At 39.6% G+C, this 21,560-nt stretch overlaps 1 protein-coding gene across 1 annotated transcript; it reads left to right on the top strand.

Moving 5' to 3' along the window:
* Nucleotides 1-6,661: 6,661 nt before the first annotated feature.
* Nucleotides 6,662-12,019, top strand: insig2 (insulin induced gene 2). The gene is made up of 7 exons (XM_074695673.1): nt 6,662-6,831; nt 7,463-7,678; nt 7,822-7,994; nt 9,520-9,644; nt 9,827-9,993; nt 10,106-10,205; nt 10,292-12,019. The coding sequence occupies exons 2-7, from the start codon at nt 7,557-7,559 to the stop codon at nt 10,331-10,333; spliced, it is 729 nt and encodes a 242-aa protein (XP_074551774.1). The 5' UTR covers nt 6,662-6,831; nt 7,463-7,556; the 3' UTR covers nt 10,334-12,019.
* Nucleotides 12,020-21,560: the final 9,541 nt, after the last annotated feature.

Here is a 21,560-nt window from a genome sequence, read left to right as displayed (position 1 = left end):
AGACTCAGGACACTTTAATAGGGATCAGCCAATAATGAAGATCCTTCATTTACCATATTACAGTCAACAAAAGCTAAAAGAGGATGTTTATCCTGACATAGAGGCATGATACATAAAAGAAGACTTATGTAGTCTCACATTAATGTTCCTCTGCAGACCTATGGAGATGTAGCTCGGGCTCATTTCATGAGTTTTTGCCGAGAACAAGGTTATCTTTAACACCCCTAGCAGCCACTTTCTCCTCATCTTTAAAGCTGCTCCTCGACAGTCCAATCCCCTCTGAGGTCTGAGCACAAAACAATCTGATAAAAGACTCTTTCTCATTTCCCCTCCAATCCAAAGGCCCAACTCCATTCCCTCCCTGACAGGTGTAAGATTAACTTAGTTAGGTGCAGAGCCGCTCATGCACACCAAATTAAATTAATGGAACAAATTTCCCTCCTAATTAAGATGAAAATACGTGTCAGTTGTAACCTTGCTGAGCACTAATTATGTACAAATGATTTATCATCTGTTTCGTCCTGAATAGCAATGGGTTCACCTCTCCGATAGCCCTGGCTGCCTGTTAAGAGATGGCTGCTGATTAACTGTGACAGGTTGTGCTGCGGAGAAGCTGCACGTCGGCCGGCAGCCAATCAGAGCAGGCCGCAGCTCCGACTCTCCTCCCTTCCATTAACCTACATCGAGTGTGCAGCTGAGCATCACTTTGCCTCGGCGCTCCTTCTTGTTTCTCTCCCTGGAATGAAAATAAAGTACATTCAGGGAGGAGAGGGGAGGAGGAGGAGGAGGAGGAGGAGAGGAGAGTAAAATAGCCCTACACCTCTGATGATTCCTGAATGAGCTGAGACTAAATTAATGTTTTCTGCATGATCCAGCAAATAAAGAGGAAAAAGGTGTTTTCAAAGAGACTCTCAAGCTTAAATAACAAATTGAATTTTCTTGTAAGCAGCATTGAGCTGGTCCTTACAGCTTTGTGCATGCAGGGCTGAGTCACATCTGCAGTGTCACCTACAGAAAGATACTTTTGGGGGTTTTAGACATTGAATCAGTGAGTTTTGTTTTAGCTTGTGTGTCCAATTTGTGGCACTACAACACAAAAACTCTACAGCTTTTAAGTATAGTAATGTAAGACAGGGCACTTTGTATCTTTGGCAGATTTCAACATTAAGTTCTTTGACATACTTTTTTCAATGCTTTATCTTAATTTCATTTATTTATTATTTTATTAAAACTTATGTGTAGATATTTTTTGTATTTTTCTCAGTACAAAGCCCCGTTTTATTTGCATTATTAAGAAAAACGATATAACAATATTATAATAGGAACATTAATAATATAATAATAATAATAATAATAATAATAATAATAATAATAATAATAATACAAGTAAAAAAAAATAAAAAAAAATAAAAATTATAAAAATGTAAATGATAATAATTAATGATAATAATATATACTTCTACTACTACAAATACTACTACTACTACTACTGCAAATAATAATAATAATAATAATAATAATAATAATAATAATAATAATAATGATAATAATAATAATAATAATAATAATAATAATAATAATAATAGTAATAATAATAATAATAATAATAATAAGAAGAAGAAGAAGAAGAAGAAGAAGAAGAAGAAGAAGAAGAATTTTATTTTGATAAAAAAGTAATAAAATATTTTTATTTTAACTTATGTGTAAATATTTTGTGAATTTTTCTCTGTACAAAGCCCCTTATTATTGTTAGTATTAAGAATAACAATATAATAATAATATAATAATAACATACAAATAATAATAATAATAATAATAATAATAATAATAATAATAATAATAATAATAATAATTATTATTATTATTATTATTATTATTATTATTATTATTATTATTTTGATACAAAATTACAACATTATTTTTAAAAATTATATATATTTTAAATTTTGTGTAAATATATATTTTTTTATTTTTCTCTGTAGAAGCTCCTATGATAATTATTATTATATCTATTATTATCATGATCATCATCTCTATTTTTTCTTACTTCTTAAGCTCTATTTTTTTTTGTTGTTGTCACATTTAGTCTGTGTTTATTATAATTGTACAGGGAGAGTGTGGTTAACTTGAGTCAAATTCCTTGTATTATTGAGATACATGGCGAATAAACGTGATTCTGATTCTAACAAAGGGCTCCACATTAGTTATCAAAATCATCACAACAGGGGGGAAAAAAACAACAATCAGACACAGTGAGAGCATTTTCAAACTGACTTCAAAACAAAAAAAAGCTTGCTACCACTGCCATGGAGCAAGAAACATTCAAATTTTTGATGACATGAATCGTCCAAAAGCTCACCAAAAAGAAATGTACTGCACCCCAAATAGAGGATAACAGCCTCAGGATAACACAAGCGTTCATCGTGCGGGTAGCAGCCTGAGGCCAGCAGGTGGTGCACTAGGTTCAGCCTGCCTAGCATCCTGTGTGTGCATTCCTTGAGGCTGAAATATCAAAAATAAACAGGGCCTCATTCCACAATTACAGCCTAACTGGGCTATTCCATCTTATTTCCTGCTGCCTTGTGAGTACAGATATATTTCAGTGGGCAGCCGCTCTGATTAGCATTAGAATCAGAGTCCCTCGTGATGCTGAGGGCCACACCGGCCAATCTGTAATCATTGTTCCGCAGGCGTGCTCACAGGGGATACAGGCCGCTTTGTCATTATCATTCAATATGCCACACACATGCTGGCAGAGCTGCCTCAGTGCAGGGCATTTGCATTTCCTCCTCACAGTCCTGAGTGTTTGCAGAGACAATGATGCACCACAAATGAGTCCTCTCTGTTTCCTGAAGATGATTCCTCTCCTCCCTGAAAATCTCCCTGTCTCTGCTCCTCTCTCCCTCCTTGCTCGCATGATTCTCCTTCTTCCTCAATTGTCTGCCCTCAAATGTAATTATGTACAGGTGTCAGCTCCAGCCATTAGGGATGATTTGACTTTCTATTGTGCTTTGGGGTTATTTAGCAGACGAGCTAGCGCTGCCACAATTAGCTCTGCTGGATGTTTCATTGTTGTGCTAAATGTCAGCATTGCTGCACACAGGAGAGACTCATGTTCTGCAGATCATTTCTCTTTTCTGCTTTTAGCCGGGTCTGCCTGTCCAAACATGGTGAATCACAGTGTGTCACACACACACGGGCACAAAGAATGGGTGTCACACACTCAATGTAGAAAGTGTGTGTCCTAAGTGAGCTTAACATGAACGATTGTAACAAATAATCTGCAAACATTGGAAAAATCTTCAAATATGGCTTTACGATTTGGTGTGTCTGATTCTATTCCCACTCTAAAAGATAAATTATATTCTATTTTTTACTTTATATGAGCCTGATCCAAATCTTTGTTGGAGATAAAATCATGATTATAAGGATTCAGCTGAAATTGTGTAGTTTTCATCTTCCCTCTCTTGTCTCTTTCAAGGATAGATTACATTTCAAAGGTTGCACAAATCAGGTTTATTATATTTTTCATTCTGACAATCATATTTGTTGAGAACATTTTATAATTCAAGGCTGGAGGTGTTCCCTGACAACTGGCTTAAGAGCAAATTATAAACTTTAAGGGCTAAAAGTTAATATATTTTTTTTTTATCTTAAATCCAAAATGTTGGAGATAAATTGATAATTTCAAGAACAAAGGCACATTTTTTAAAATCTGATTGTCTTTGTTCTCTGAGATTATTCCTGATTCTTAAAAGTTTAACATTGAGATTTGTAAGTAAATTGGACTTTGAATATGATCTGTCACAATCTGTAACCTGTCTCAAGGATATTTAAGAGCAAATCTGAAATTCATGTGCCAGAAATGAAAATTAAAAGGATGAAACACTTTCTGGGAGTTTTTCTTTTTTTCTTTTTTTTTTGACTCTGATTCTCAGAGATTTTTATTTTTCAAAATGTGATTCTGAATAATCTGACTTTGCATCCAGTTTGTTGATACAGTATGTGATGAAATTTTAATGATATAAAGTATTTCTTGTGATTTTTTTATGAACCCAACTCCAGTTTCTCTAAAACATAGATCCACAATTTGGTGAATAGAATTGATCTTTGAATTTGAACACAACACATTTTGGAGATGGATTCATTCTAATTAAGGGTAGATACATATTTTTTTATGCCAATATTCTTTTTTATTTTATTTGAAAGCCTAAAATATATACTCAAGAGGTACTATCTGAGCTAAAAGGATGAATGTTCACATTTTTAAGTATTCATGCCTCTTCTTCTTGATGACTTGTCTTTTTCTCAGAGACAAACTCAGAAACTTTAAGGGTGAATTTACATGATCTGTATAAAACTTTAATCAGTTAAAGAAATAAAAGTTGTAGTCTTAAAGATTACAACATTCCTTTGGTTTTAAATTACTGTTCACAGTAGAAAAAAAACCTATTCATTGACCCTAATTTTGATCTGAAAGGGATACAGAGCGTTAATATATTTATGTCCTTGCTGATGAATTTGGATCCTCTGATTTAAATAAAGAGATTATTCTTGTCATGTAATTCAAAGTGTTGAGGTCAAATCGAACATGTTTTCAGTATGAGAAGACCAGCAGCCATTTTCTTTTGTTTCCCTCACACCCTTTTCCCAAATCACGCCTCCTCCTGCAGTCAGACCCCAGCATCAGCAGCGTCCCGGCTCTGCAAACAGCCTCCCTCACACGGTGCCTGTCTGGGGATTGGCGGATGCAGCAGGGAGGGAGGGGGTTAGAGGTTAATTATAGACAACAGAGAGGTCACAGGGCCTATTATTTTGGAGCCGAGACCTGCAACGGTCCAATGGGGATGACATTTACGACGAGGGCCCGGCCCCACCCCTCCATCACATCCCACTCCTGCAGCCCACCCTGTGCACGCCATCACTCACGTTTATCCTGAAGGGGCCGACAGTGGGACTCAGCGGTCTGATAATGAAAAGGCCCTTAGCGCTCGGCGGAGGCAGGATGATGAATTGAATCCCTGGATGTTCTCTGGCTGCATCAGGGGGCCTCTGTGGAGCCCTTGACAACTAATTGAAAGCCCCCGTACCCTCCTCTTACCTCGCAGACTTCCTTTATCGCTCTAATTATTAGGGTTAAGTGAGTCTCCCAGGGGATTGTGGGTAGTATGGGTGCAGTGTAGAACCTGCAGAGTCATCTTATCTGATAAAAAGAAATAGGAGAGCATAAATAATCTGTGTACAGCTCTGAGTGTGCGGACAGTGAGTTGATGCTATGTTCATGTTCTCCAGGTTTTTTTATTTGAGTTGGAGAAGACAAATACAGGCCTGCACACTTAGTGCCATGAACCTATGAGTACATGTAAACTCATAGTGGTAGAAAAATTTACTTAAAGGTGTGTAGGTAGGAAGTTGGTTGAGCTTAAATTTCTGTGCTGAGATGAAAATTGAACATTTCAGTTGGCTGAGTCTTCTTGATGTTAAAAGTCATCAAATCAGTATTTTCCCCTGCAACCAAGATTAGCAGGTTAAAGAAATTTTGAAGAGTTTTATATGTAGATGTCAGGTTCAGAGGTCAAAAATGTTTTTGGTAAAATAGAAAAGTTAATAACTACTTGGCATTCTTTTGATGCTCTATCTGGCTCATGGGCTGTAGTAACAGCGGCTCGCTTTAAGTTTTCTCCGTTGGGATTTTCTGCAGCATAAACCATCAGTTAACCAGGATGAACTCTGAGCCATGGTGGAAACGAGAGAGCACGGATTGTGTGTTTACATTCAGACCATTGTGCAGCAGAAATAATCCCTGAAACCTGATGAGCAGCCGGCCTCAGTATGCTGAATACAAAGCTGAGTGTAAATGGGATGGAGGATTACGATGGATCCACTCCACACTGTGACTTTCTCACCTCTGCTGCTCTGTAAGCCTATTAGAGCACGAGAGCAAATCAAAAGTGTTGTAACAGAATATTATGTGTGTGTATGAGAGTGTGTGTGTCAGAGAAAAACAGAAAGTGCATGAGGAGCATATAATATGTCCCCAAAATATCGTTTGAAAGCCAGTTGTGAAAAATTGCAAATGAAATACAAATATATGCCTCAAACTATGGACACAAAATGATTTTATATTTATAGATAAATAAATAGGCAGACTTTTATTGTCACTCAATACCAGTCACTGTACACCTTAGCAAAATTTTCTTGCTAAATTAAAATATATACTGCACTAAAATATAAATATCAGAGGTAAAAGTGTATTTTGCATTTGATGGCATTGGGGAAGAAAGCATTTAAAAAAATCTTGAAGGTCTGGTCCTAATGCTGCAGGAGACAAAACTGAGAAGAGCTAAAAATGGGGGTGAGTGGGGTCTTCAATAATATTTTGCAGGGGTTTTAGGTCTGAAATCTGACAGGATCCTGACCCCAGATAGAGCTGATGTGAATGCTCTCCATGGCCCTCCTTTACAAAATGGTGTAATTAAGTACTTAGACTTGTGGTATTTTCAAGTTATATTAATTATATTTTTGTCTAAAGTTAAAATATTGTGAATTCCTCCTCTAATAGTTTTGTTTTTGTGTTTTAAATCCCTTCAGAAAAAGACACTGAGCCGGTTTGATAAACAGACCCATGTCACGTGACTTTGTGTAACGCGTTGACGTCATGGCTGTCGACGTCGACAGGGTGTTCATTCAGCTTAGGCAGCCGGAAGTTTACTCTGTGGGGAGAGACGGCTAATTATCATTTTACGTGCTTTGTAGCTCAAAATCTCACCTTGTGGTTAATTTATGTGAAACCATGTAACCGTACGTGTCGAATGTCTCTGTCAACGTAAGGTAAGAGCCATTTTTATCTTCCGAAACGCTGTTTGAACAGGTATTAGCTTGACTCTGTTTACCTACTAGCGGCTATGCTACGCTAATCAAACGTTACTACATCCCAGCCTGCTACCTGAGTTTTGATCTGTGATTCAAAATAAAGATTACTGAATGAAATGTTTTAAAATTTGCGGCTCTCATAATCAAACTGAGTCACTGAGTTGAACTAGCTCCAGTTTTAGCCTCTCATGTAACGTTATTATGTTTGCCTGAGGCTCAGAAAGGGGTTGAAGGTGAGTGAACTCTCACAGTTATCTAATGCTGCCTCAGCTCTGGTTTAAAAAGATGCATACAGTCTCACATTAATGAGAAAGCTTTACATCTGCATTGTTATTTAGTGGAAAAGGGAACTAATACAGGAGAGGAACGAGCAACATGCAGGACATTAGCACGATATTTATTAGATGATACAGAACAAGACTCCTCATTTCATCACACTCAAAAAACTTTTCCTTGAATGACAAGGAGCTGTTCAGCTTTAATTCTCAGCTATGATTGGATGTAAATGTAAGGGTGCTGAATGTTTAAGCATGTGTGTTATTAGTCTATGTTTGAAGCTTCCTGATCCCTTCCCTGTTTTCTCTTTCAGCTTGGTGTGGGATGTCAGGAGTCGACATTAAAACCACCAGCAGCAGATGTAGACATCACAAGCCGTACAATATTTTCCTGACATAAGCTCGCGAATGTCCCGAACACTGACAGCCATGAGCGACAGCACGGTGACAGGCGGCCAGCAGCAGCGGTCGGGGCCTGCACAGACGCCGCAGCCTTCCAGGGGTCCCTTCACCTCCATCTTCACCAACAGGTAATCTGTGGCTCCTTAACCTGCAGGAAATGAACACACAGACTAAAGGAGGGGATTCTGTTTTAATCTCCGTGTTGATGAGAATACAAACAGCAGTGGGATTCATTTTCACATCTATCTGACTGCTTTTTTCTACTTTTTAGGACTACTAACCTGTTGATCCGCGGGGCCATGCTGTTCTCTGTGGGCGTCTTCCTGGCCCTGGTGCTGAACTTACTTCAGGTGCAGAGAAATGTCACCCTCTTTCCTCCTGATGTCATCAGCAGTATCTTCTCCTCAGCCTGGTGGGTGCCACCCTGCTGTGGCACAGCCTCAGGTATGTGAATGCACCGTGGTTCTTATTGTAAGGCATGAATTCTTCTTAGTCCAACTGGTTTGTAAACAACTGTCACAGACTAACATGATATGACATATAAATTAAACTGCAGTTTTAGACAAAGTACCTCCTGGAATAAACACCTTTTGTGTAAAGGAGCCACTGTTTTCCAGATATACGACAAGGGGCTTCAGACTGCAAGCCTAAGTTACTTTGAGTCAGTCATTTTAGAGCATGAAACAGCTTTGTGCACACTAATTTTGCTTCAAAAGTAAAACCATGCATGCTGTGTGACACTTTCTCTGAATGTCTGCAACATATGACTTGTCATACAACATTTGGATATCTCTGCTAGCTTTGTTTGTTCAGTTAGAGTGACCTTTAGATAAACCAGACAGCTCAGCTGTTACCGTTTCCCAGTGCAAGAACACACAGTGCAGTGAACTAACTGACTGATAATATTTACTCAACTTTTAATGGTTACATAAAGAAGAAAATAAAAAAAACTGAACCAAATCATCACATAATAAGTCAGATTTTGTTACTCTTATTATTATTCAACTGAACCAAAATGTGAAAGCCTCAACATTACACCTCCAGGCTGAAAATGCACATGTCTTGAGTGAGAAAGCATCGCTAGTTTTTTATTGTGGTAACTTCAGACTGTTACGATGTATTCATCACTAAAGCTCGAACCATTGTATTGATGAAATTAAAATTAACTGTGCATTATTAAAAAAATATGAGTAATTATGTCTGAATGAAAAGATTGTTCTTCATCTTCTAGGCTAACTGTTTATTTTGAGAAACCCATTACCTCTTTTATGTAATTAGTTTGTAAGTTTTGCCCACGGCCGTTTAGAAACCATAATGGACCATGCAGCAGTCTGAGCACACACACATATAAAACATTCAGCATAACGCAGCCCTCCAGGACTGCAGCAGAGTAGCCGCTGTTATTAAAAACAAGTCCCCTGGGTGTGGAGCCTCTGCTCCTAAGAGACTCAGTGGGAAGCACAACAGCCTGAGGCGCTCCTCTTTCCCAGACACACACTCACCTCCTGCAGGAGCTCGTCACTTCCACTTGTTGTTCACACATTACTCTCGTTTTCTCTTGAGGGAGCTTCTCTCTGCAGAAACATATTTAGTTCTTGATTATTATGTAAGAAAAGGAGCTGTAGTGATGAACTCTGCTGATAGCAACTCTTGTTGTTTGACTTTCTGTTGACGTTCATGAGACCCAGTCACTTTGTGAATTTTAAACCTTTTTTACATAAAAATGTCGTTCTTTTGGCTCTGAGTCTTTTTAATAAACTAAAGGGACTCAAATCCAAACAGGTTAAAAACAGAATTCTTCCTGATTGTGTGTGTGAGGCCCCCTCAGTAATCCCTCTGTGTCTGAAAGCCTGTTCTCTTTACAACAACACAAAACAACAGACATGTTGATCACGCCACCTCTGTGAACCTGAAAGCTTGTTTTTCTCCTCTGGGCTCTGTGCTCACGGTCTCTCTATCTCTCCTGCAGCAATGATCGGGCTCCTCTACCCCTGCATCGACAGCTGTCTGGGTGAACCACACAAATTCAAGCGGGAGTGGTCCAGTGTGATGCGCTGTGTAGCTGTGTTTGTGGGCATCAACCACGCCAGTGCTGTATCCTTAAAACTCTTGAATTAGTTCTTGAAATGTTTTCCATCACAGCTTCAAAATGAGATCCTGAAATCACTGGTGATCTTTGTTAAAAATTGAGTAGAAAATGTTATCACCCATGCAGCACTGTAACACTTGTAGAAGCACTTTTTGACCTCTTGATCCTTGACCTTGACCTCCATTAGAAAGTGGACTTTGCCAACAACGTACAGCTCTCTCTGACTTTGGCAGCGCTCTCCATCGGCCTGTGGTGGACGTTTGATCGCTCCCGCAGCGGCTTTGGCCTTGGAGTCACCATCGCACTGCTGGCAACGCTGGCAACACAGCTCCTGGTTTATAACGGAGTCTTTCAGTAAGTGAAATGAGAGTGGTGGAAAATGAAGATTTTTAAGTCACTTCAACCCAGACAACAGGAAATTGATATTTTTATTTAAAGAATGACATATTCCTTCATCTCTGCACAGGTATACATCTCCAGACTTCCTGTATATTCGCTCCTGGCTACCTTGCATCTTCTTTGCTGGGGTGATAACTATGGGAAATATCGGGAGGCAGCTAGCCTTGGTAAGAAGACGGTGCTAGCACTAAAGATTAAAAACTGTCAGTGTCATATCTGTCCACTGATCTTGTCTTGCCTGTTTGTTTTTCAGTACGAGTATAAATTCATTCAGGAGAAGACCCATCAGGACTGAGAGATCTCCATCAGGACTCGTCTCATTAAGACTTTGCACCAACCTGAAGCCAGATGCAGGTAATCACAGGTAAATGACCACGACCTGCTGACCCTGGATGAGCACACAGGAGGTGAAATGATCTGCTGACGGACTGACTGACGGACTGACTGATTGGTGCTTTCTGCTGGAGGACAGTATTTTTGATCGGTTCTTGTCTGCTTGGAGAGTGGAAGTGAACAATGAGAGCCGAGTTTGCTGTGTTTTCTTCCTCCCCCGCGGTTTATCTCTGCTCACCTGGAGAAAAGGGATTAAAGGAGAAGCATCTATCGTTCTGCAGATCAGCTCGAAAAGTTTGAAACCTTTGGCTCCATTGTGCCAAACACAGACACACGTGGGATCAGTTTTAACATCTGCTCTTATCTCTGGATTCTTTTACGTATCGGTGGAGAACACACACAGACTGTGAACATTTATCCAGACAGATATTTATTCATACTCCAGACTTTTATGAATATTAGCTCCTGTATTCACAACTGGATGTTCTTGATAAAGGAATGATGATGTGGCTGTGAACCTGTCTGTTTCTGGCTGCGAGGACTCAGTGTTTTTCTGCAGTGAGTATCGGCCCACAGGTACAGTATCATCGGATCCAAAAAGTGCTTTCCTATCAGGAAGTTCAGTTAAAAAAGATTTTTAAATTTAGAGTTTGTAGGAGCAGTTTGAAGTTAAAGTTTGAGCTGTCACAGACGAATGAAGTGGGGATAACATTGCGAATATGTCACTTTCATGCCACACAAAGACCTTCACAAACTACACACGAAATCCATTGGCTTCATATTCCCTAAAAATCTGAAGAGTTCATCCAAACATGCATTAATGGATCATATAATGAAGGTAAATCACTATTTACCTTTGTCCGAAGTTTATCTTTAGATTTTTTCTTTCATTTGTTGCCCTCAAAACAAAAAAAAACACACACTTTTGTCACAGTTTTTGGCTCAAACTTGGTGTTTATCCTCACTGAAGTGCTGAAAACCTCAAAGACACTTACATCAGTGTATGTTGACTTCATTAAAATACATAGTTAAAGACTGGATCACATTAAACTCAAACTGTAAGTTTAACAAATAGAAAACACAGACTGTGCTACAGAAGTACTAACCATGTGATGTGTTGTCAGGATTAAGATTCTGTCTCTTGAGATGTTTTGACAGTAATGAAAATATTCATTTTGTTTTAAAGCTGTTAGGATAAATAACTTCTAATTTAGTGACATTCCTGTGAGCAAACTCAAAAAGTAAACGCACACAAGCAGTGTTTAAAGTCTGTTTGGAGATCCTTTCTGTATGCATGCAGTGATGGGTTTTCAGAGTAGATCAGTAGAAACTAAAAGATGAATCAAAAAGAGAAAACATTGAGAAGGGGTTTTGTACACAATTGGGTCAGTGAAGGGACTGTTTTGATGATAATTTATGGTAAAACATGGCGATAAGAGTAAAAAAAAAGATGCAGAAAATTCAGTATTTTTGTTGGAGTCGTTGACTTCTGTTACAAAATGTGGAAACACATGAAGGGGAGTCGTTTTACATCTCTCTTTAAGACTGGCATGTTTTCTAAGATTGTTGAAACTTTTTCCAAACATGAGAAACTGTCGGTTTAGAAGTGTATGAATGAAAAATAAAAAAAAACATGTCATAAATATTACAGCACTATGAAATCTCTGTTTTCTGCTAGATCAGTCATGTGTTTTGGACTTTGTGAAGTTTGCTGCTGACGGGATTCAGACACCAAAGCCTGATGATACCTGGGTTATAAAACCCATGCTCTTCAAAATAAAACACTTTGGAAACAATAATTACCAACATCATACAGTTTTGTAGTTCATGTTGTAAATAATTATACATATATTCAAAGAATTGAGGCTCTAAAAGTGAATGATTAATGTGTCAGGTCAGTTTATACACATGCTATTTGTGGCTCCGTCATCATATGTGCACCGTAGATAAAAAGCCTGGAATACAACACAAAGTTAGCTGTCTGCGATGCATAAAATAAAAGCTCTTAAATCTATTAAAAGCTGCAGCTAATTAAGTGGAGAGACAACATATCTGGCACAAACGCTGAAACACAGGCTGCAGAACTGCACACATCATCCGGTACAGTGTTCCCTGCTAATGTGGATTAATGTGTGCTGTCCGTTAGCGGCTCCCACAGACACACACTCTTATAGACAAAAATAATTAAGATGAATATTCAGGATTTAAAGAGCCTTTGTTTGCATTCTTGCTAAACTCCAGGATAAGAACACCGTTTCTGCGAGCTTTACGCCGCTGTGTGAGCCAATTTGCTGTGTGAATGTTATTGTTCAAGGCTAACTAGCTAGTAAAACAATAGGCGTGATGTGTCATAGCAGTAAGTGCTGCTCCGAAGAGCTAAACTCCCCACCACTAATGAATTCATTAATCTCTCTATTTATTCCTGACAAGCAATTATCTCCTGCTGCAGAATGAGGGTCAGGAGGCAAGGTTGAAAGCTCTCACACACCCACTGAGGAGGAAACATTAAACACTGCTGTCCTCGTACACCTGCTGCTAAAAGTTATTTTTATTTCCCTGAAAAAGATCTGTTTTTTCTGTGGAAGTCCATCTCTGCCAGTAACAGAAACGAAATAAGTGCACGCCTGGACTTTGTGTTAGACAAAATAACAATGTGAAGTCATTAACTGACCAAATACTGACGAGTACAAAATCATGTACACCTAGAAAAGCACGCAGAGAGCGCAGACCTCCACCAAGCATACTGTGATTGTAATGCAACACTTTAGTCCTACTTAAATGTTATACTCCCTTTCAGCAGACTGTCTGTTACAATTTGGTGTTAGTTGCAGGTTAGGAACCGGTCTACTTGGTGGAAACGCGGCTAAACTCTCCCCAAAACATAACCTCCTTGGTGGAGGTAATCAAACCAAACATGGTCCCAAATGGTGTTGCCTTAACGCATCCTTGTAACTGTGAATAGGTGAAAGAGAATGTGATTTTTCATACTGGACATAAACACAGCATTGCAAATTCATTGAGAAATAAATTTATTATATTGAATTACTTTAAGATTATTATTGATAAACAAATTAATATTTATTACCGCATTAACACACACAAAAAACAAAAGTACCAAAAATTAGTGCTGTTGAGTAGCATTACCACATGCTGAGTATCAGGCATCGGTACCATATTGTTTCAAATGAGAAAGGTCCCCATCCCTAGTGACCCATCACTAACATTTATCACCTTGCTACAGGCTTACCTTTAATATGATGTTGGACACTGCATGCTGTCGACCAGGGCCTTGTGACTTGTCAGTTTTTCTCGATGGACCTGGTTCATTTGTTGTTAATCTTCAAACGGTACACTAGCTTTAGTAAGAATAAAATAAAATCCAAAATTCAGTTCAGAAACAAAAGCCGTCAGCTACTAAGTCCACACTACTGCTCATTAGGACAGGTGATGGAGTCATAAACGTGATTGGCTGATATTCTTGTTGGGAAGTTGAGGAGGTTGGATGGATATGGAGTTGTGGTAGGTAAGATTATGCATCAAATTTTCTTCCTTAGTCTTTTATTTCTTTTTTTAAATTACCATTTGCTTGGCAAGCAACTTATCAAGAGTCTGAGAGCTGCCTGTTGGAGACCCCTGGTCTAGGTCATGATGTAAGCACAGATAGTGATTGGTGATATCGGTTATCATTGTATCGGTGCCCCTCAAGGCTCGATCGGTATCGGTGGGAAGAGATCCATGGTGCGGATCCAGGCAAACACCTCTATTCCTTTTTTTTTAAACAGCACTCTTTGCCCCTTAATTTAAAATGTTGCCTCTGATGCACTTGCTTTGTTTTTTTTTTTCTGCATTACCAGTCAACAGGGTATGAAAATTTACATTTGAGAAGAACTTATGAACATTCTGAAGAAATGTTTTGATGGTAAACATTTGAATATGTCATAGTTTAAATAAATATCAACTTCTGTAATTCCATAAATGTATTTTTTTGCCTTTTACCCAAAACATTACCAGTCTTATCTCACAGTATGGCATGCAGGTTATTACTTAACACTGGTATCAGAACCAGAAATGATGGATTGATGGATCCCTATGTGTTTGGTTCCCTGATATCCAGGAGAAATTATCATGGGGTGGATTGTATTTACCTGATGATAATTAACACAACACGTTGGGGGTTGGGGCGGTATGGAGGTAGGATTGTTATTCCTTTGAGGTAAAACATCCTGCCTCTTTCTAACACTGTAGGCCTTAAATTTCCTGTGCGTCAGACTTTGTTATAATTGAATAAAAGCTGCTTTCAGTGGTGTTAACATGAATAATACACCTTCCTGCTTCACAACCAGCGCTCATTAATCATCTACCTCCACAATAAAACTGAATTCTATCCAGTTTCAGGTGCGGTCCTTGCTCTTTCGCTGCTCCAATCAAACCAGATGTATTTTAATGCTCCCATTTACATTTTTACAGGCTAATTTCTGCACTGAACCACCAAGACCTCCTGCCACATTTCTGACCCTCTGTGTTAAACTTACTCAGTCCTCCATTGGAGCTGGTACTCATAAAGTTTGACCTTGCGCCCACTTATGTGTTTTTCACACATAGCAGAGCACAAAACCTATAAAAGGCGTGCAGTAATGGCTGAGGACAGGCCGAACACGATGAAATAGGTGTTAGCGGGGAACCACAGCGCTCCATGTCACGCTCGTCTCTGAGGGATGACCGTCTAAACTGGAATAAAACCCTGTTAAACGGTGTCACAACATGAATCACTGCCCCGGGGGACATCCATCACCGCTTAAAAGGTGACCACAAATGATCTGTGAGCCACTAGATATTGATTACTCATGTGCTGCAGGTGTCAGGTTTAATGTTGCAGCGGCTTGATAGCGTCGCCTCTGACAGCCGCTGCCCTAACTCTCCTCTGATAGATTTTAATGGTGAAATATTGATTTCTTTCTGGCCAAGGTCTGCCAGCAAGGGCCAGATCATTTGTTGGGGTAATGCAGGACACTCTGAGCCCTGGTCCCAATCAATCATTCTGACAGGAAGCACCAAAGAGAGAAAAAAAGCTGGTGAAGCTGCAGCACATTCATCCAGGATCAGGAGTTACAGAAAAGCGGAGAAACAGAGGAGTGTGTGCCGTTAATATGAATACTAATGATGTGTTTATTGAGTGGGAATGCTCAGCAAATCACAGCTGACGGGATAACAGTCGGAGAGGCTCGAGCAGGGAATGAGGATCTCGGAGAGAGGGTCTATATTTTATTTAAGCGTCTCTTTAAGCGGGGCTGGGGAGAAAGACTCAGGTAATGTGTTGTGTTACAACTCAGTGCTCGTTCCCCCCAGCCGGAGCGATAACACACCCGCTAATGGGAAGCCATCAATCACAATCAGCCTCCTATTCCACCAGTGTCTGCGCTCTCCTCGGCTCTGTGAGAGGGAGCTGGAATCGAGGTAATAATGGAGTTTTGTGGCTTAGCAGCAGATCCAGGAGTCATATTTCCAGCAGAGCTTTGCCGTGTCAGCACGTCGTTTAATAAGAGAGCTACAAAAACGGCCGTGAGGAGTAGTTAGAGCCGGGATGAGGCCTTCACAGAGGGGAGGGCAGATTTAATGCACAGCAGGTCTCAGGTGGGACGAGTGTGTTGGATGTTTGGTGCCAAAAGCAGCTAATTGGTTTTTCATTACACTGTGTTCAGTCTGCTGTTACACACACAGAGCTCAGGGCAGACAAAGGCAGGGAGAAAGAACGGAGGAGGGAACCAGCAAGAGAGAAATCAGAGAGATTTATACATGTCGCAAAAAACCTAGAGATTCAGGTGTTTCACAATCTTATGAATAAACCTGAAATAGGGATGTTTGTGTTTCGCTGACTAAATAAATAGCAATACTTGTGTCCTTGTTGGCCTGAAATGTCAGTCATATGTTGTGTATCAGCTGTAACGCAGCCTCCTCGACGCTTGATGTCTGCTACTATAAAACTAAAATGCTCAACTACCTGGATGTAAACAAGCACAGATGACAGACATCTTGTAGTGTGTTGTTTGTCGGTAAATTGATCAGGCAAATGCAGATAAAGTTGTATTCAGGCTGTGTCTTGTTAAACTCAACCAGAGCAATGAGGAGCTAGAAAAGACCTGCAGACGTAAACCGACAGAGGTCATCTTAAAGCGCGTTTCCACCAAGCAGTCCGGTTTAGATCGGTACGGTTTGGAACGGGTTGGCTTGGTTAAGCCTGGCCCTGTTTGTCTTTCCTCGTGGTAGGCGGCGTGTTTACTGGATGCCGACAGCCAGATCAGTAACATAATAGCGTGATAATGATGATGATTCTTTCGACCTATCAACTGTCTGCAGTATTGTAGCTCCACCTTCCTAGATCGGATCGGTTTAGTCTGGCACCCCTGAGGAAGGGTCCGAAAAAGTTGGACGGCTCATCTTGGTTATTTGAGGGTCTGTCTCGGGATTCGTCAGTGGAAACACTGTAAAATGTGTGCCTTGCCGAGACGAACCAAACTGCTTGGTGGAAACGGGCTTTAGTTGACCCACATCAACATCTGGAAAGAAAGCAGTACACCTCCCCCGAGAGGGCCAAATCAAACAGATATCTCAGATAGGGATGGATACCTTTCACATTTGAAATGATACGATACCGATCCCAGGTGCCTGGCATCGGTATGGATACTCAGTGGTACCACTTTTTTGGTACTTTTGTGTGTTGATGTGGTAAAAAATATCATTTTTTTAAATAACATCGAAATTCTTTTCAATTTAACATATTAATTCTTTAATTTATAAACTTGTACTGCTGTGTTCATGTCCAGCATGAAAAATCACCTACTCTTCCACTCCCTCACAGTCACAAGGATGAATTTAGGTACCTAAATATGGTATCTTTTTGATTATACCTGAACCAGTACCCTGTACTTTTGACAGAATTTGGTTGGTACCTATTAAAGTACCTAATTTAGTACCCATCCCTAATCTGAGATCATCGTTTCCTCAGATGTAGGGTTTCTGAACAAGCTTGAGGCATATCCTTGCCCAGTTGGCTCTTAAATATGGTGATGATAACTCACCTGATGTCATCCATTACTTATGTGATATACTGTACTCTTGGTATGGTAAAAACTTGACTGTTGACTGCTGTTGCAAATCAAATTGCCTGAATTGGGACAACAAAAAGATTTTATAATCTAAGCTAATGTTATCTGAGCTAACTCCTTGAAAATCAATAGTGAAGGCTGGGGGTGCTAGCTCTGCTAATGTTAGCCACACTCTGAAAATTAGTTTGTCATTGTTTACCATATTTAAACAGTCTATCTAAATGAACTGCTTCAGTTTTGACTGTTTTCTAAGTGTTTTCTTATCTTCAAACTTGTTGACCAATCAGGATTTAAATTTCTGTTTAAACCACTGATGAATTTGTCGAAATAACTGTGCTGCACCAGCCCAAGTGTTCCAGTAGGTCTCACTTTTATTGACTCTCTATAGTTATTTTAATCTGGGGAGAAGATGTTGATCATCTGTACTGGATGATATTTGTACAAAGACGTTGGCTCATTTGCAAATAATGAACCATGTATTAAAAGCAGTAGTAGACATTTATATTAATTTAACTGCATCTTATTTTCTTTCTAATGCATTAGACCACAGTTACACAAGAAGTCACCTGTTGGACAAACTGCAGTTTCTACAACCTGTTCTAAAGACATTTTAAGGGGTAAAACTGCCAGCAACATTTTAAATACTTCAAATATCAAAATTTTAATCATAAAAATAAAACCAGTTCTCTCTGTCTACAATTAGAGAATTATTCTAAATGAAAACATTCGTTAAAAAAAATAAGAGCAGATGTTTTTGTACAACGGAAGTCTGTAAGGCCAACTTCAATTTTCAAGAATTAACATTCAACAGCTTCAAAGATTGCATTTTATATTGTTGCCTGCAAACCAGTTTGTTTAGAAAACACATTATTTTTATCGTACAAAGCTCAAAACTTTTTCCTTTTTCCAGATTTTTTAAAAAATCTAAACGGTAATCAGTTTTCACCAGTTTAGGGATCTGATTGATATCAGACTTTCTGAGAGCTGGAATTTCCAAATAAAACCAAAAAAAAATAAAAATTCTCTTTGATAAACCTGTCTATACAGATAAGTTAAAACAGTTTTTAAAATATAATCACAGGCTGATTGAAAGAAGACTGGGATGATTTTCTGTCACAGATTTATGAATGTAGACATGTTACATGAATGACCAGAAGGGGGCGCACTACTACACATCTCAACCATCCTCACTGGTGTGTGAACACATCAACACAAGAACAACCTGACAGAGCAGAATGAGGAGATACTGGAGTTTAAACATCTGCTTTATTATGGTCCACATTTTATTTTAGTTTCATTTTTATTCCGTGTTGGATGTTGTTTACACACACACACACACACAAATACCGCACACACACTTCCCTAAACACACACACACTCTCACAAACACACACACACACACATCTCAGGCAGTTAAAGATTTGTAAGCAGACTAATGGTCGACTTCCTCTTCTTATTGTTTGCTGCTCGTCTTCGGGCTGTCTGCCTGCAACATGTCTGTCAATCACAGGGGGGGTCTGCATGTGGCACCACGTTACTATAACAACTTGGTAGCTTCACAGCAAATGTCAGGACCCCGACCGAGCGACCCACACAACCCGTACGCCCAAATACAGCAGGGGCCCCCGGAAAGGTGTCTTCCTTCAGCAGGAAAGCGCAGAGCCTTACTTTCCTTTATGAGATTTTTTACACAGCTTGTTGTACTTTGTTGATTTATTAAACTTAAATAATCAAACAAAAGTGCAACCTGATGCTCGGTACAGCGTCTTAAACTATATTTTAAATCATATTTGTAGGATTGTAGTTAATATCCACAGTCGGCAGGAGTCACACACATCAAAGTGTGGACTTTGTGTTCAGGAGGACAAAGGTCCGGTCACACATGAAGAGCTCTGCTTTGTGCCGAACGTTCAAGTCCCTGAGTCTCCAAAGACATCCAGCCGGTGGAGATACAACGGACTGGGGCGCCGCTGCACAGACGAGTCAAGACCAATGTCAACAGAGCGGGAGAAAAATCAGACGGGAAGAAATCTAGGAGTTTGTCTGAGAGGTCTTTTGCTTCACTTTAACAATCTCTGAATCCATTTTTCTACCAATACTGTATTTGCTCGTGCTATATTATTCACAAATAAAATCAAAACGCTGATTGTCTAATGTGATGCAGCATCAATAGGATTGTCTTCCTCCTAACAGGAAGACCAGGATCTGGACCACAGTCTGCTGGATTAAAGTCCTTTTCTTTTCCTTTCTTTACATCACGTTACTTCACCACCACATCAAACATTAAAAAAGACAATGTCTGGAAAATACAGCGCCATATTTTGATGAGTAAAGCCCCTGACTAAGCTGCTGCATTTGTTGATGTGGGATTGACATCAGGATGCAAAACAGTTTGTGAAATCTCGACAATAACATTTGATGGGGTTGAGAATCTGCAGGATGAAAAAGCTGCGACAGAAACTCCCAGGACAGCGAAGAAAGGAGACAGATCTAAATCATGTCTTAGAGATTTCAGAAAGGTGTCGGGGGAGCAGTGAAGGTCTTTCATCAGGACGCTCGTCACCACCGCAGCCATGGAAAAAACCCTCCTCCCTGCTGAACAAAGAGCGACTGTACTCATCCTCACACACACTCTCACATACACACACACAGTCAGTTTGCGTCTAATCACACATGGCGTTGTCATCATACAGTGATTTCCTGCCCTGACACAAACTCCACAGTCACTCGGTCATGGAGGTCAAACCGAATTTTCTCAGAGAGGGTCTGAAGACACAAAGGCACTGTCACGGTTCCCCGTGGTGATTTGGGCTCCGCTGGGAGGTACGCGGAGAAATATCGAGCAGAGATGAAGTTCGTCACTGTTGGGATGGAAGCAAAGAAAGAGTTTGAGAAGTTGTCGTCAGAAGAAAAGGTCAACGTTTTGAGAGATTGAACACTCGGGATAAGTCAAATAAAAACTCTGTTTGCTTTAGTTGTCTCTGTTTTCAACAAGCTGTATGGTGACAGCTTTGGGTTGATTGTAAATGTAAATGTGTTAAATTGTATATTTGTATCCCAGGATAAAATAAAACATTAACATCAGAGTTTTTCCAGGTGTTTGGATTATTTATCGAAATCGTTTCAATTTTCCTGCCTTGTAATTTAGTGGAATCGACTTGTAACCTGTAGGTTTCATCATAAAAGTCGCACATCTCTAACTAAAGAAATCATGACTCACTAAGAGACCTCAGCAACATGGCCGCCCAGCGTCAGACAACAAAAGATGCTGATGTTTCTCTACACATGGAAATCTGAAACCTGAAGTAGAAACTCAGATTTCTCCCGCTGTTTCATTCTCCAACTTTCCCTCAACTCTACAGTCCGCTCTCCTCCCCCTCCTCCTCCGTCCTGACCTGTTAGCTTGAACGCTGACAGACACATGTGACATGCTAAATCACTGATGCCATTAGACATGCTCGCTGACCAAACGGATGACATGCTCGGCTCCTAATCCTCAGTTTGAATCGCACCGCGCGCCGTGACTAAATGCTTTTGGTCAAACACAAATCATCAGTGTGTAATCCACTTAGCTTTATGTTTGTGTGTTTTTGTATGTATGTATGTGTGTGTGTATGCGAGTTAAAGGGAGACAGAAAGCTAAAGTGTGTGTGGTCTAAAGTAGCAAAAGAAACTGTAATGTAGCAGCTGTAAGGTTGAGCATGAAGAAGCTAACAGTTATGCAGGTGTAGTTAACAGATTAGCAAAATGCTAAAGCTACTGTTACAGTAAAGACAGAGGGAGAGACCAACCTGTACTGTGTCAGATGCAGAAAATAAAACATTTTCAATACTTCAAACTAGTTCACCAAGGAGTCTGTTGCTTATGCGCAATTACACACCGGTAGCCCAACGAGTCGATTGGTTGTGATCCCATGTAAATGAAGGTTGTTTGTCATGAAATAGTCACTTTTTTACGCACAGTTCACAATTATATGATATTATTGTGAGAAGTGAAATAATCATCTTCACAGTTAATCCTGTAACCCAGCGGTTCCCAACCATTTTGCACCACGGGCCAGTTTAATGTCAGACAATATTTTCACAG

This window comes from Halichoeres trimaculatus, unplaced genomic scaffold (genome assembly GCF_033239565.1).
Source record: "Halichoeres trimaculatus isolate MK-OKI-2021-1 unplaced genomic scaffold, fHalTri1.1 fHalTri1_scaffold_19, whole genome shotgun sequence".
Taxonomy (NCBI): domain Eukaryota; kingdom Metazoa; phylum Chordata; class Actinopteri; order Labriformes; family Labridae; genus Halichoeres; species Halichoeres trimaculatus.
The sequence above is the reverse complement of the archived record's forward strand: the minus strand, read 5'-3'. Positions and strand labels throughout refer to the sequence as shown.